Raw genomic sequence first — 12,770 nt, 5'->3', positions numbered from 1 at the left:
TTCAATGTTTTTTGTCCCTTTTATCAGGATTTCTTGTGCTTAGAGCAATTCTTCAGCTGTGCCTGGGTGGGAACACATAGGCTTCAATCTGCAGCTGACGGGCCAACCCTTCCTACTTCCAGACAAAGTTTAGCACAGGTTGTTGGGCATACCTAGGAGGCTCAGCGGTGTCTCGCAGGGTGCTGGCTGCATTCCACACTTCTGCCCATTCCTAAGCTTGCCCATCGGTCCACAAGGGTGGAGGTGCAGTCAGACATGGAGTCTGATTGGCAGCCCAAGATCAACGCCACAGAGGCATTCCCAGGATGAGGCAGTGGTGTTCTAATTCCAGCTACTGTAAGAGAGCTGAGCAGGCTGTAGCACATTTCCAGCACAGGTCACAGTGAATAAAGGTTGTCATAGCCTGTGAGGTGAATCGGGGAGGGGGGGGAAGGGTCTGAATTTCTCAGATTTGAAGTGTTCTGCATGTTCCCCTTTGTTCCCCCACCTGAAAAATCATAAAATCACCAATTTTGCAGTTTCCTATATGTGAAAAATATCATAATTTTGACACAGATTTCTTAGTGGTGGCCATCTTGGATTTTTAGTGATTTTTTTTTTTCAAGAGTTCCCTGCTTCTCCAAACTACAATTTTTACTTCAAAACCTGTTGGGATGGAGTCCTTAGGCCTTGCTAGTATGAATTCTTGCCAGGATTGCACAAATTAGACGCCTTTGGGGCATTTTTGCGCCACATGTCGTGGTGCAGCCGGGAGTGGTGGTAGTGCAAAGTAGAGAATGACATGGGGAAAAAATTTGTCCCCGTCACTGTCCCGTCCTCGTGACCATGTCCCTGTCACTGCCCCATCCCGCAGCATCCATACAAGCCTCAGTACTGCGATATTTAGCTTATTCCTTCCTCATAAATCAAAGTTCTGGCTGCTGAACTAGAGAAAGAGATGTTCAGCTGGCAGGGCTTTGTTTATAAATTTTTAGCAACACAACTAATATACTACTTTATCCTAAAGCAAAAAAAAAAAAAAAAAGGAAATAAATAAATAGAAAATTTTTGTATACCTTTGTTATGTAGTTTCTGCTTTCCTCATCTTCTCATTCAATTCCTTCCATCCACTGTCTGTCTTCTCTCTGCGTCTTCCATTTGCTCTGTTACTCTGCCTCTCCCTTCACCCCCAACCCCCAATTGACCTGGCACCCATCTTCTTCCCTCCGCTTCCCCATACTCTGGAATCTCTCTTCCCCAATTCCCTTCAGCGTCTGTTCCTCTCTAGCCCACCTTCCCCAGTTCCCTTCAGCGTCTGTTTTTCTCCATCCCACCTTTCCTCCCTTTCTCCCTCCCTGCCCCTTACCTTCGCGGCAGGCAATTTCTAAATGTGTTTCCTACCAGCAGCCGGAGCGTTGAAATCGCGCATGGCTGCAGGAAAGGTCGTCTCTGATGCAACTTCCAGTTGCGCCAGAGATGACCTTTACTGCAGCCGCACGCTTCCTTTCACTTCCCCTTCCATCATCTCCCTCCTGCCCCTCTCTTCCATCCATACTTACCCCTCCATACCTTCCATGCCCCTTCCATGCATGCCTGCCCCTCACTTCCATCCATACTTATCTCTCTCCTTCTATACAGCATATTCCCTTTTTTCATCCATCATCTCCTCTTTCTCTTTCCATCAGTATTTCCATCCTCTTTGTATCGCTCCCCTTCCATACAATGTCTGTCCCCTCTCTTCCCCTCATCTTCCATCCAGCATCTCCCCTTTCACTTACACGTTTCATTATCTCCCTCCTCTGTGTTCCCCATTCCCCAATATCTACCCTCTCTCCCCTACCCCAAACTACCAACTTCTACCCCCTCTCTCTCCTCCCACCCCATTTCCACCAGTGTCTGCTCCATCTTTCCCCCAGCCCTTTTCCACCAGCGACTGTTTCCTAGCATAACTGGTTTTGCTTCATGCTACATAATTAAAAACTAATCCTTATTTCGTGAAGAATAATTTTTGGACTATAATGTATCTTAAATAGAAAACTATCTTTCCTCAAAAAAGCATTTTATTTTTAAAAATCCAAAATTTTTTATTTTATTTTTAATCCAGCCTGGAATAAAGTTAAATATTTGAATTTGATGGCCTGAAAGAGAAGCAGTATTGGAACTCTCTTACTGAAAGGACAAATATTTTTGACAAGTACCTGCCAAGGAGGCATGTTTTGGTTGATGTTCAGTGCTATTTGGCCAACCAGGAATGGCTCCTGGCCAGCCAAATAGCACATAACTGGCTATAGCTGGCTATGCCGATAGCTAGTCAGCGGGAGATAGGCGACTATTTCCCACTGAATATCCAGGTCGCCACCAATATTTAACAGCTGGCTAGCAGTTCAACTTAGGACTTAGCCGGCCAGAAATTCAGTGCCAATCATCAGATATGGCACCAGCATTAAATTTATGGTTTTGCAGCCTGCTATCTCCTGCAATCTGAATATCCAGTTGTCTAAAAATATTATTATTTCTTTTTATAACCTTAAGCAGAGACTAAAAGAACTTATAACAGCAACTCCAGTAGAAATAAAAACATCAAAGTCACGCAAATGTAAATCTCCTGTGATTTTCAATCTTAGGGATAAAATATGATTTTATTGCAGGTGGCTCCAGAAATAGAAATGATAGGTGTATGTTTCTGTTATACATTGAAGCAAATTCCATCAGTAACAGCAAAGGCCAGAAGGGAAAAGATTCTGATGGCGGCGCTAACAAAGGGACTACCTTGGAGTATTCCTTAAAAGACCTCTATGCCATCCAGGAGATTCAAGCTGAAGAAAATGTCTTCAAACTAATTGTGAAGTATGCTGTTTGCTGTGGGTTTTTTTTATTGTTTGGTTTGTTTGGTTTTTTTAAATCTTGTACAACAACAAACTAAGGGCTCCTTTTACTAAGCAGCGTAAGAGCATTTTTCTGTGGGGTAAATGCTCCGACACTCATTGAATTTTTATGAGCTTCGGAGCACTTACCTTGCTGGATCATGGCAAAATGCTCTTCTTTCAGTCTCTCCAGATTGGCACAGCTCACTAATAGGTAATAGCTCATCATGACCAGCAGGTGGAGACTGAGACATAAACTTTTGGCTTTAGTACAAGTAGGTTGTGCGTTCTCTAGTACACTCAGTCTGTTCTCAGTCTCCAGCGGTTCATAGTCAGAAACACGCAGGACAATCAAGCGCCGACAATACTGCGCAGGACATCAGCGCGCCGGACTTAAACTTAATTTTAAAGTGCTCCGAGAGGGGGTTTGGGGAGGAAACCCCCGCAGTTAAGTTAGTACTGTTTGCGCTGCTGTTGGGCTGGAACCCCCCATTATAGAGGGAAGAGGCGGTTTTTTCTTTTTTTAGGGAAAAACGTCAATTTCCTCTGTAATGTGGGGGTTCCCCCCCAAAGGCAGCGGCAACAGTATTAACTTAAGTGGGGGGGGGGTCCTCCCCACACCCTCCCTCGGAGCACTTTAAAATTAAGTTTAAGTCCGGCGTGCTGATGTCCTGCGCACTATTGTCTGCTCGGTACTGTTGGCGCTCGATTGTCTCGCATGCTTTTGTCCCGTCACCGTCTCCAGCAGGTGGGGTTGGTAAGCTTGTACAGTCTTCCCTGGTTTAGTGTAGGTCTGTTGGATTTTATTTAGGCCTGTTTGTTTTTGTTTAGGACTTCTTGTCCCATCTGGTGCTGGATTGAGCTTGGGGGACCCTTTCGGGGGGCCATCCAACCTCAGGGATGTCACTCGACGAGTCAAGTCCCTCCCCCCATTACTCCCTCTTCCCTGAAATTCTTTTGGTTAGAGGTCGCTCAGCTGTACCGATACTGGTAAGGCATATAGCTTTGAGAGCCATGCGGGATCTGTTCCAATTCAAATAAATTGAATTGAAAAGAAAAAAAAAATCCCGAGGCTGTGTTGATCTGAATGGAAATTTTCAATTGCCTTAACTGTCTTAATTGCTAACCGGCACTTTACTTTTTAGCTTAGTAGCGGTATTGTGCAATGAGCACTTTTAAAAGGAAAAAGTACTCATTGTACTCAAGATGCGAGGTAGCTTCAGCCAGCCAGTGCTTGTGGTATGCAGGCTGCTACAAAGGGGAATCCTCATCAGCTTCGGGTGCCAGCAAACAGGGTTCCCCTTTGCGAGTAACTCGTGTGCCAGCAGAAGGCAGTGGGGAAGCCCGGGCTTCCCCCCTCCGCCCACACAGGGATTTCCCCAGCTGCTGACAGGCAGGGAGATAAGGTTTCCCTTACTGCCAGTGGTGCTGGGGATTCCCTTTTCACGGCTGCCGACTTGCCTGCTTTAGTGGCTGGGGCGGTTCAGGCCTCTTGGTCGCTGCAGGCCTCGGGGGGGGGGGAGTTTTTCTTGGAGGGTTTTACGATGGTTTTGGTGGGAAGCCCCTCTATTTTGTCTACAGCCTCAGGTGACTGTCCCCCTGTATTGGAGAAATGGGCAGGTTTCTGCCAGGTCCCCTTTTTTAGCAGGGAGTCCTGATGTGCCGCCAGTGGGTTTTTCCCAAGATTTTGTGCTAGCCTTGTGCAAGGCTTATCTTCAGGTGGCTGGGGGGTCTGGTTTCTTTTTCAGGGGTCTCGGGATTTTCGGGGGGGGGGGGGTTGCCTCCACGTCCACCCCCATTTGGCCCCCTTCAGCACCGGTTCCGACCCAGTCCCCCCTAGTTTTGTCCAAACACCCCAATATCTCGTGGGATGAAGATCTTTTCTTTGGGGAGGAAGTTTTGCCTGTTGAGGACTTGGACCCCTTAGGGGACCTTAGAAATTCTCTTGGGGGGGGGGCGGATGCCACTGGCAGGTGTTTCCTGGATCCACCAGCTGGCAAGGACTCGTCGGTGGTGCACATTTTTCGGCTGATCCGTCAGGTGGCCTCGGTGTTGCATTTTAAGGAAGACGCAAAGGAGCCCCCGCGTTTGGTGGACCCCCTGCTTTGGGGAATCTGATCAGCATCCTGCTCTTTTCCTATGCATCAGGATATTCGGAATGTTGTGCAATGAAAAACACCGGAAATGCCTTTTCATTATCCCAGGACAAGCAGGCAGGCTATTCTCACATGTGGGTGACGTCATCCGATGGAGCCCCGATGTGGACGTCTCACAAGCAGACTTGCTTGAAGAAACTAGAAGTTTCGAGTCGCTCTCACCGTGCATGCGTGATGCCTTCCTGCCCAGTGCACCGGGCGCGTCTCCTCAGTTCTTAGTTTTCCGCGGAGCCGAGATGTCCGTCTTTGACTCTCTCCGTTCGTTTTTTGCCTTCTGCCTTCTCTAGAACTGCGGTTTGTTTGATTTTTTTCTCACGAATTGCTGTTTTTTTCTTTTCTTTCTTTTAATTCTTTCATTTTCAAAAAAAAAAAAAAATTTCTTCCGTTCGGTTTTCGGGACAGGCCGCTCGGCCGCAGCCCAAGGCTTTCGATCTTGCGGCGGCTCTTTTTACTCCTATGTCCCGGCCTGCCACAGGTTTTCAGAAGTGTACCAAGTGCCTGCGCGCGATCTCCTTACGGACCCTCATCGTCGCTGTCTTCAGTGTCTTGGGCCAAAGCATCATCCGAGATCGTGCCTGCCTTGTCAAACACTTCCCCTCGTGTTTTTCATCGTCGTTGTATTTTGGTGGCTAAGCTCTTCCAGATAGAGTCTTCCCTCGCACCTTCATCCTCGATGGTGACCTCGGCCTCAACTCCTCCTGAGGCTCCTCCTGCTTCAACAGCTTCCACCTCGAGCCTCACCAGACCTTCCTCGTTTGCAGTGGCTCTTCCTTCGACGACTTCTGCTGTATCTTCCCCTGTTCCCTCAGGTTAGATAGCTCAGCAGACACTTCCTCTGGTAATGAGTAAGGTGCTTAAGCCTTCCAAGTCCAAGCACACTCGCATTACCTCGAGAGAACCTCTAGCCAAAGCAGGTGGTCCGGTTTCAGATGCGGATCCATCCTTGCCAGTTTCTTTCCAGACCACGTTGGGGAAGCAATTCATTCAGTTCCTTACTAATATGGGACTGAAGCTTCTTCCTCTTCTCCAGTATCCCGCGAGGTCGAGCTTCTTCCTTTGCCTCGGTCTCAACCACACTCTTTGCAGGGAGCAGAGTCTCTGCGAGTGTCTGGTCTGGTATCCAAGCACGAACAGCAAGGAGCAGATTCTTTGCCAGTACCTCGAACGGAATCCTTACACTCTATTCAAGGAGCAGAGTCTTTGAGAGTGTATCGAGGTTCCTCCATCAAGCCTCCGGAGCTTTCACACTCTTTGCAGGGAGCAGAGTCTCTGCGAGTGTCTGCTCTGACATCCAAGCATGCATAGCAAGGAGCAGATTCTTTGCCAGTGCTTCGGACGGAATCCTCACACTCTATTCAAGGAGCAGAGTCTTTGAGAGTGCATCGAGGTTTCTCCATCAAGCCTCCGGAGCTTCCACACTCTTTGCAGGGAGCAGAGTCTCTGCGAGTGTCTGCTCTGATGTCCAAGCACGCATAGCAAGGAGCAGATTCTTTGCAAGTGCCTTGACTGGAATCCTCGCACTCTTTTCAAGGAGCAGAGTTTTTGGGAATGCAGCGAGGTTCCTCCCTCAAACCTCAGGGAATTCGTTCTCCTGCCTCCAGCCCATCCATTCTTTGGGGGCATCGGCTGCTTTTCTCTCCAAGGCGAAGTCTCCTTGTTCTTCGAGTTCAGCTTCTTAGCATCGTTCTTATCAAAGATCAAGGTTTTCATCGAGACATGCTTCCAGACGGAGCCCTTATTCCTCTATGCCTCGATCTACATCTTTTTTCGACACCGATTCCTCGTTCGAGGTCTCCACTACCTCACCTTGAGGATGCGGCGGCTTTGATTGCTTCGTCTGAGTCTCCGCCCTTTTTCATGCCGAAGCATCATCTTCGACCCAGGCTGCTTCAACGTCCTAGGGTCCTTCTCGAGGTACAGCATTGGCGGATCAGCTCTCTTTCTCATTTTTCTTCGTCAGAGGGCTGTTGACGTGGATCCTTACTTTGATGCTGTTTTCCACATACTCTCAGGAGTATCTTGAGGTCATTCCACTTCCTCTACCTCCATCCCTCCTGGAAGGGAAGGGAAACCTATGGACAAATTCGGACGTCGCATCTATCAGTATGCTCTGATGTCCTCCAGAGTCCTCAATTCTGCTTTTCATTGAGTTTCGGGAAGTCATGGCTTCGTTATCACAACTCCGCTTGCATCTGCTTCAGTCATCTTATGATGCTTTTGAGTTGTCTGCTCGGGCAGCGGCTTGCTCTGTAGCCATACGTCACCTGGCCTGGCTTCATACCATTGCCATGGCCCCTACTCTTCCGGATCGCTTGGCTACCATTTCTTGTGCAGGTACCGACCTCTTCGATGATTCTATCAAGGCAGTGACCGCAACATTGTATGACCACGAACAATCCTTTCCATCTATTGTCAGATCTGAGCCGCAGTTAGACCCTGCTAAAAACTACTCGCTACTCCTATCTTTCAGCGGCGTTTTTTGCTCCAAGGCCGGCTCTTTTCAATCGCCATCCTCCTCAACTACAGCAGTCTCAGAAGCAATCAAACTGTCAACCTTCTGCTGCGCCTCAGGCTTCACAGCCTCTTTGCTGTCTCACACAGAGCATACCCTCCATCGTTCTGCTTCTGTCTTTTCTTCCCCCTATAGGAGGTCGTCTCCATCATTTTTACCATCGATGGCCGACTTTTACATCCGACCTCTGGGTCCTGCCATCAGGCAGCTCAAGCTCTGCTTCACCTCCATGCTATCGAGCCACTTCCTCTGGAACAGCAGCCCGGGGATTTCCTCCCGTTCTTTCCTTGTTCTGAGGAATACGAGTGATCTGTGACCCAATTTGGCTCTCAGGGTGCTTAAAAATTTTTCGACAAAGAAACATTTCGCATGTTGTCCCTGGCATCCCTTTATCCTCTCTTCGAACGGAAAGACTGGTTATGCTCTCTGGATCTTAAGGTGGCCTACACTCATATTCCCTTTCCTCCGGCCTCCCGTCAATACCTCAGATTTCAGGTGGGGAATCTGCATTACCAATACAAAGTTCTACCCTTCGGCCTGGCCTCGTCCCCCAGAGTGTTCACCAAGTGCCTGGTAGTGGTAGCAGCAGCTCTACTGAATCAGGGTCTTCAGGTATTTCCCTAACTAGACGACTGGCTCATCGAAGATTCCAAGTCTCGTGGTTATTGTAGCGACCCAACGGACTATCTGGTTCCTACAAAGTTTGGGATTCGAGATCAACTTTCCCAAATCTCAACTTCAACCCTCACACACTCTGCAATTCATCGGAGCTGTTTTGGACACTGTCCAGCTCAGAGCATTCCTTCCACAGCAACGACTGGAAGCTCTTCTTCAACTCTGTCAAACAGTGTCTTCCCACTTTTTCATCTCAGCCAGACACATGATGGTACTTCTGGGTCACATGGCCTCTACAATACACGTAACTCCTTTTGCCAGACTTCACCTCAGAATTCCTCAATGGACTCTGGCATCTCAATGGATGCAAGTTTGCGACCCTCTTTCTAAACACATCTCAGTCACTCCTTCCTTGAAGAAGTCTCTCCATTGGTGGATGCTCTCTTCCAATCTTTCCAGAAGCTTGCTTTTTCAAATGCCCCCTCATCAGAAGGTCCTCACGACAGACTCTTCGACCTACGCTTGGGGCGCTCATATCGATTGTCTCCGTACTCAAGGCCTTTGGACCAGTACAGATCGTCAGTGTCATATCAATTCAGTTGGAACTCAGAGCGATCCTCAAAGCTCTCCACGCTTTTCAACATCTCCTTCACAACACAGTAGTCCTCATTCGCACGGACAATCACGTCGCTATGTATTATGTCAACAAACAGGGAGGGACTGGGTCTGCCCCCCTTTGTCGGGAAGCTCTAGAGGTGTGGGGCTGGGCAATCCGCCACAACACCTTCCTCAAAGCTGTCTTCATTCAAGGGGCGAAGAATTGCTTGGCGGACAACTTGAGTCATCTCCTGCAACCACACGAGTGGACTCTCCATTCCTCGCCTCTTCATCACATTTTTCACAGTGGGGAACACCACAGATAGACCTCTTTGCAGCTCCCCACAACTACAAACTGCCTCAGTTCTGCTCCAGGATATACTCTCCTTACCGCCTCGAGGCAGATGCTTTTCTTCTGGAATGGACGAATCGTTTCCTCTACGCATTTCCTCCATTCCCTCTCATTCTCAAGACTGGTCAAGTTGAAGAACGATCATGCCACCATGATTCTACTCACTCATTGGTGGCCGAGACAACCCTGGTACTCCCTTCAACTTAACTCAGCAGCAGGGAGCCATACCTTCTACCAGTTTTTCCTTCTCTGCTTACACAGAGTCAAGGATCTCTGCTTCATCCCAACCTGCAGTCTCTACACCTGACAGCCTGGTACCTCTCAACATAACCCATCTTCAGTTTTCTCAATCTGTGAGAGCCATTTTGGAAGCTTCTAGGAAGCCTACCACTAGACAATGCTATCACCAAAAATGGACTAGACTACGTAGTGTTTTTCTCATCATAAGGAGCCTCAGCATTCCTCCTTATCTTCTGTTTTGGACTATCTCTTGCACTTATCCAATTCTGGCCTCAAGTCTACATCTATACGAGTCCATCTCAGTGCAATTGTGGCTTTCCATCAGCCTATTGAAGGAAAACCCCTCTCTGCTCATCCGGTGGTTTCCAGATTCATGAAAGGACTTTTCAATGTTAAACCTCCTCTCAAACTGCCTCCTGTGGTTTGGGATCTCAATGTTGTCCTTTCTCAACTGATGAAGCCTCCTATCTCCAACTGGATGGCGGCTTGTATCTCATTCTGCTATGCCCAGGCTGGATTACTACACAGTAGAGTCACAGCTCATAAAGTCAGAGCAATGGTAGCTTCCATAGCTTTCCTCAGATCTACTCCTATTGAGGAAATTTGCAAGGCTGCTACTTGGTCCTCGGTTCATACTTTCACTTCTCACTATTGTCTAGATACTTTCTCAAGACAGAATGGACAGTTTGGCCAAACAGTATTACAAAATTTATTCTCTTAAATTGCCAGCACTCCCACCATCCCATTCTGGTTAGCTTGGAGGTCACCCAAATGTGAGAATAGACTGCCTGCTTGTCCTGGGATAAAGCACAGATACTTACCGTAACAGGTGTTATCCAGGGACAGCAGGCAGCTATTCTCACAACCCACCCATCTTCCCTGGTTGGCTTCTCTGCTAGCTATCTGAACTGAGGAGACGCGCCCTATGCTGGGCGGGAAGGCATTCGCGCATGCGTGGTGCTGTCGACTCGAAACTTCTGGTTTCTTCAAGCAAGTCTGCTTGCGAGCTTCCATATCCGGGCTCCGCTGATGATGTCACCCATATGTGAGAATAGCTGCCTGCTGTCCCTGGATAACACCTATTACGGTAAGTAACTGTGCTTATTGTGCATATTAATATTAGACCCCTAGTATGTGTGAGGTTAGGATAAAAACTTGTATCGCAAGAACTCAATTTCCCCGCCCCATCCCTACGAGTTTTGTCACTGGGCCTGTCTCTGCCCCATTCTTATAAGCTCTGCCTTAACCGCACAAGCCTCACACACTTATGCTTTCAAAGCGTTTGAGGCTTGTGCAGATGAGGACAGAGCTTGCAGAAATGGGACAGGGACAGGAAAAGAACTCGATGGGACAGGAAATTGAATTCCCGCTGGTACGGGGAAAAATTTGTCCCTGTGTCATTCTCTTTATTTAACCTGTAACCCATTCTGAGCTCTTTGGGGACAACGGGATAGAAAGCAGATTAAATAAATAAATAAATCTATGTGAATTGGTTGGGTTTGTTTTTTCTCACAAAGTTTTCAGTTTGTAGAGTCTACTTTAGAATTTTTTGATTGGTCATAGTAGACAGCATATTAATATTAATATTGTGTTTTTTTGTGTTTCAGTTCTCTTTGCCCTACTATTTATGGCCATGAGGTAAGTATTCACAGGACTGTATTGATCTTGACTTCATCAGTAGTCATAAATAAGTTTGGTACACTAGATCATCAGGAGTTGATCAAAATATTGATACTAAAACAGTGCTTACATGAGTAATCCAATTAGGAACCAAGTTCTAGATATTTTTGAGTGTTAAAGAGGATGGGATTTGATATACTGCTTTATCCTATGATAAGCAGGCAGCATATTCTCAAATGTGGGTGACATCATCCACAGAGCCCGGTATGGAAAGTGCAAAAGTGTACTGTCATTAAAAGACTGAAAAAAGCCTCGAGACTGCCTGCACCACACATGCGCAAGTGTCTTCCCACCTGACGTAAGCTTGTGGGACCATCATTTCTCAGTTTTCTACATCAATCTCCTCAAACTTCACACCATTCACAGTGTTTTGGTATTTCAGTGCCTTCCCCTTTTATTCTTTTATCTAACATCCAGTTCAATTTTTTTCATTTTAAACCAGTTTGTCGTTTTGGGCTTTCAGGCTCATATCAACCTATTTAGGCAGGTGCATGGAGTCATTATTGTTTTGCCATCTATTCAAATATCCTGGACCATTGAGTCCTTTGATCTAGGGACCGCTGTGTTTCCCTTGATGTCCAGGCCTCCAGGGGTTTTCAAGCGGTGCACCCGGTGTAGCATGACTGTTTCAGCTACTGACTCACATAACTGATGTGTCCAGTGTCTAGGTCCTGAACGCCATCTGGACTCTTGTCCGCACTGCTCTAGACTGCAGAAGAGGTTACTTAAGGCTTGTCGGCTTCAATTTGACAAACATTTCAGGTCAGCTTCAGGAACATCGAGGATGTCTGCTAACGCAGACACCCAGAGATCATCTTCATCGGTAGTGACACCGTCTACACCAGTGGTTCCCAACCCTGTCCTGGAGGATCACCAACCAGTCAGGTTTTCAGGATAGCCTTAATATGCATTGGGCAGATTTGCATGCCTGTCACCTCCATTATATGCAAAAATCTCTCATTTTCATAAGGCTATCCCAAAAATCCAACTGGCTGGTGATCCTCCAGGATAAGGTTGTGAACTAGAGAATGACAAGGGGACAACTTTGTCCCTGTCCCCGCAGGAACTCAATTTCCCCATCCTTTCCCTGTGAGTTTTGTCACTGTTACTGTCCCTGCCCCGTTCCTGTAAGCTCTGCGTTAACCGCACAAGCCTCAAACACTTATGATTTTAAAGTGTTTGAGGCTTGTGCAGATGAGGCCAGAACTTGCAGGAATGGGTCAGGGTCAGGAAAAGAACTTGATAGGATGGGAAAATTAGTTCCCATGGGGATGAGGAAAAATTTGTCCCTATGTAATTCTCTATTGTGAACCACTGGTCTACACTTATCGGTGCTACCTCCATCGGGGAATCACACCAAAAGGTTAAGAAGCACAAACATCCTTCCCCCTCCTGGCATGAATCAGTGTCATCTATGCATTCAAAGCATTGACACAAAGAGACACAAAGTGTGCCTCAACATTGAGGTTAATGTTGCCTCGACACCAGATGCAGCCTGCACCTTATGTACTGCATGCAACATTGGTACCGGCATCCTCCTTACAAGATCAGTTCAGGGAACTGGTACAGAGGGAATTGGCTGAAACTCTAAAGTCACACACAGTCAAGTACCTGTTACAATGTATCCACCTTCAGCCCAGTCCAAGCGGTGCTCAAAGATTAACATTGAGAGCTCGATCTCGGACTCCTCACCATCAATGTTTGATGTCAAAGAGACCTACATTTTCAAGGGAACATACCTCTTTTTCCCATTTGAGACATTTATTGGTTGACAC

General features: G+C 47.2%; 1 protein-coding gene across 3 annotated transcripts in view; it reads left to right on the top strand.

Moving 5' to 3' along the window:
- MCM8 (minichromosome maintenance 8 homologous recombination repair factor) overlaps positions 1 to 12,770 on the top strand; it is a 169,259-nt gene that overhangs the window by 76,844 nt on the left and 79,645 nt on the right. For all 3 annotated transcript variants that reach the window (XM_033938266.1, XM_033938265.1, XM_033938264.1), the window contains 2 exons: positions 2,628 to 2,826; positions 10,923 to 10,953. In XM_033938266.1, coding sequence (XP_033794157.1) covers positions 2,628 to 2,826; positions 10,923 to 10,953 — 230 coding nt within the window. The remainder of the gene's footprint in view (positions 1 to 2,627; positions 2,827 to 10,922; positions 10,954 to 12,770) is intronic.

This window comes from Geotrypetes seraphini, chromosome 3 (assembly GCF_902459505.1).
Source record: "Geotrypetes seraphini chromosome 3, aGeoSer1.1, whole genome shotgun sequence".
Lineage (NCBI taxonomy): Eukaryota > Metazoa > Chordata > Amphibia > Gymnophiona > Dermophiidae > Geotrypetes > Geotrypetes seraphini.
This window is presented reverse-complemented; position numbering and strand designations above follow the sequence as displayed.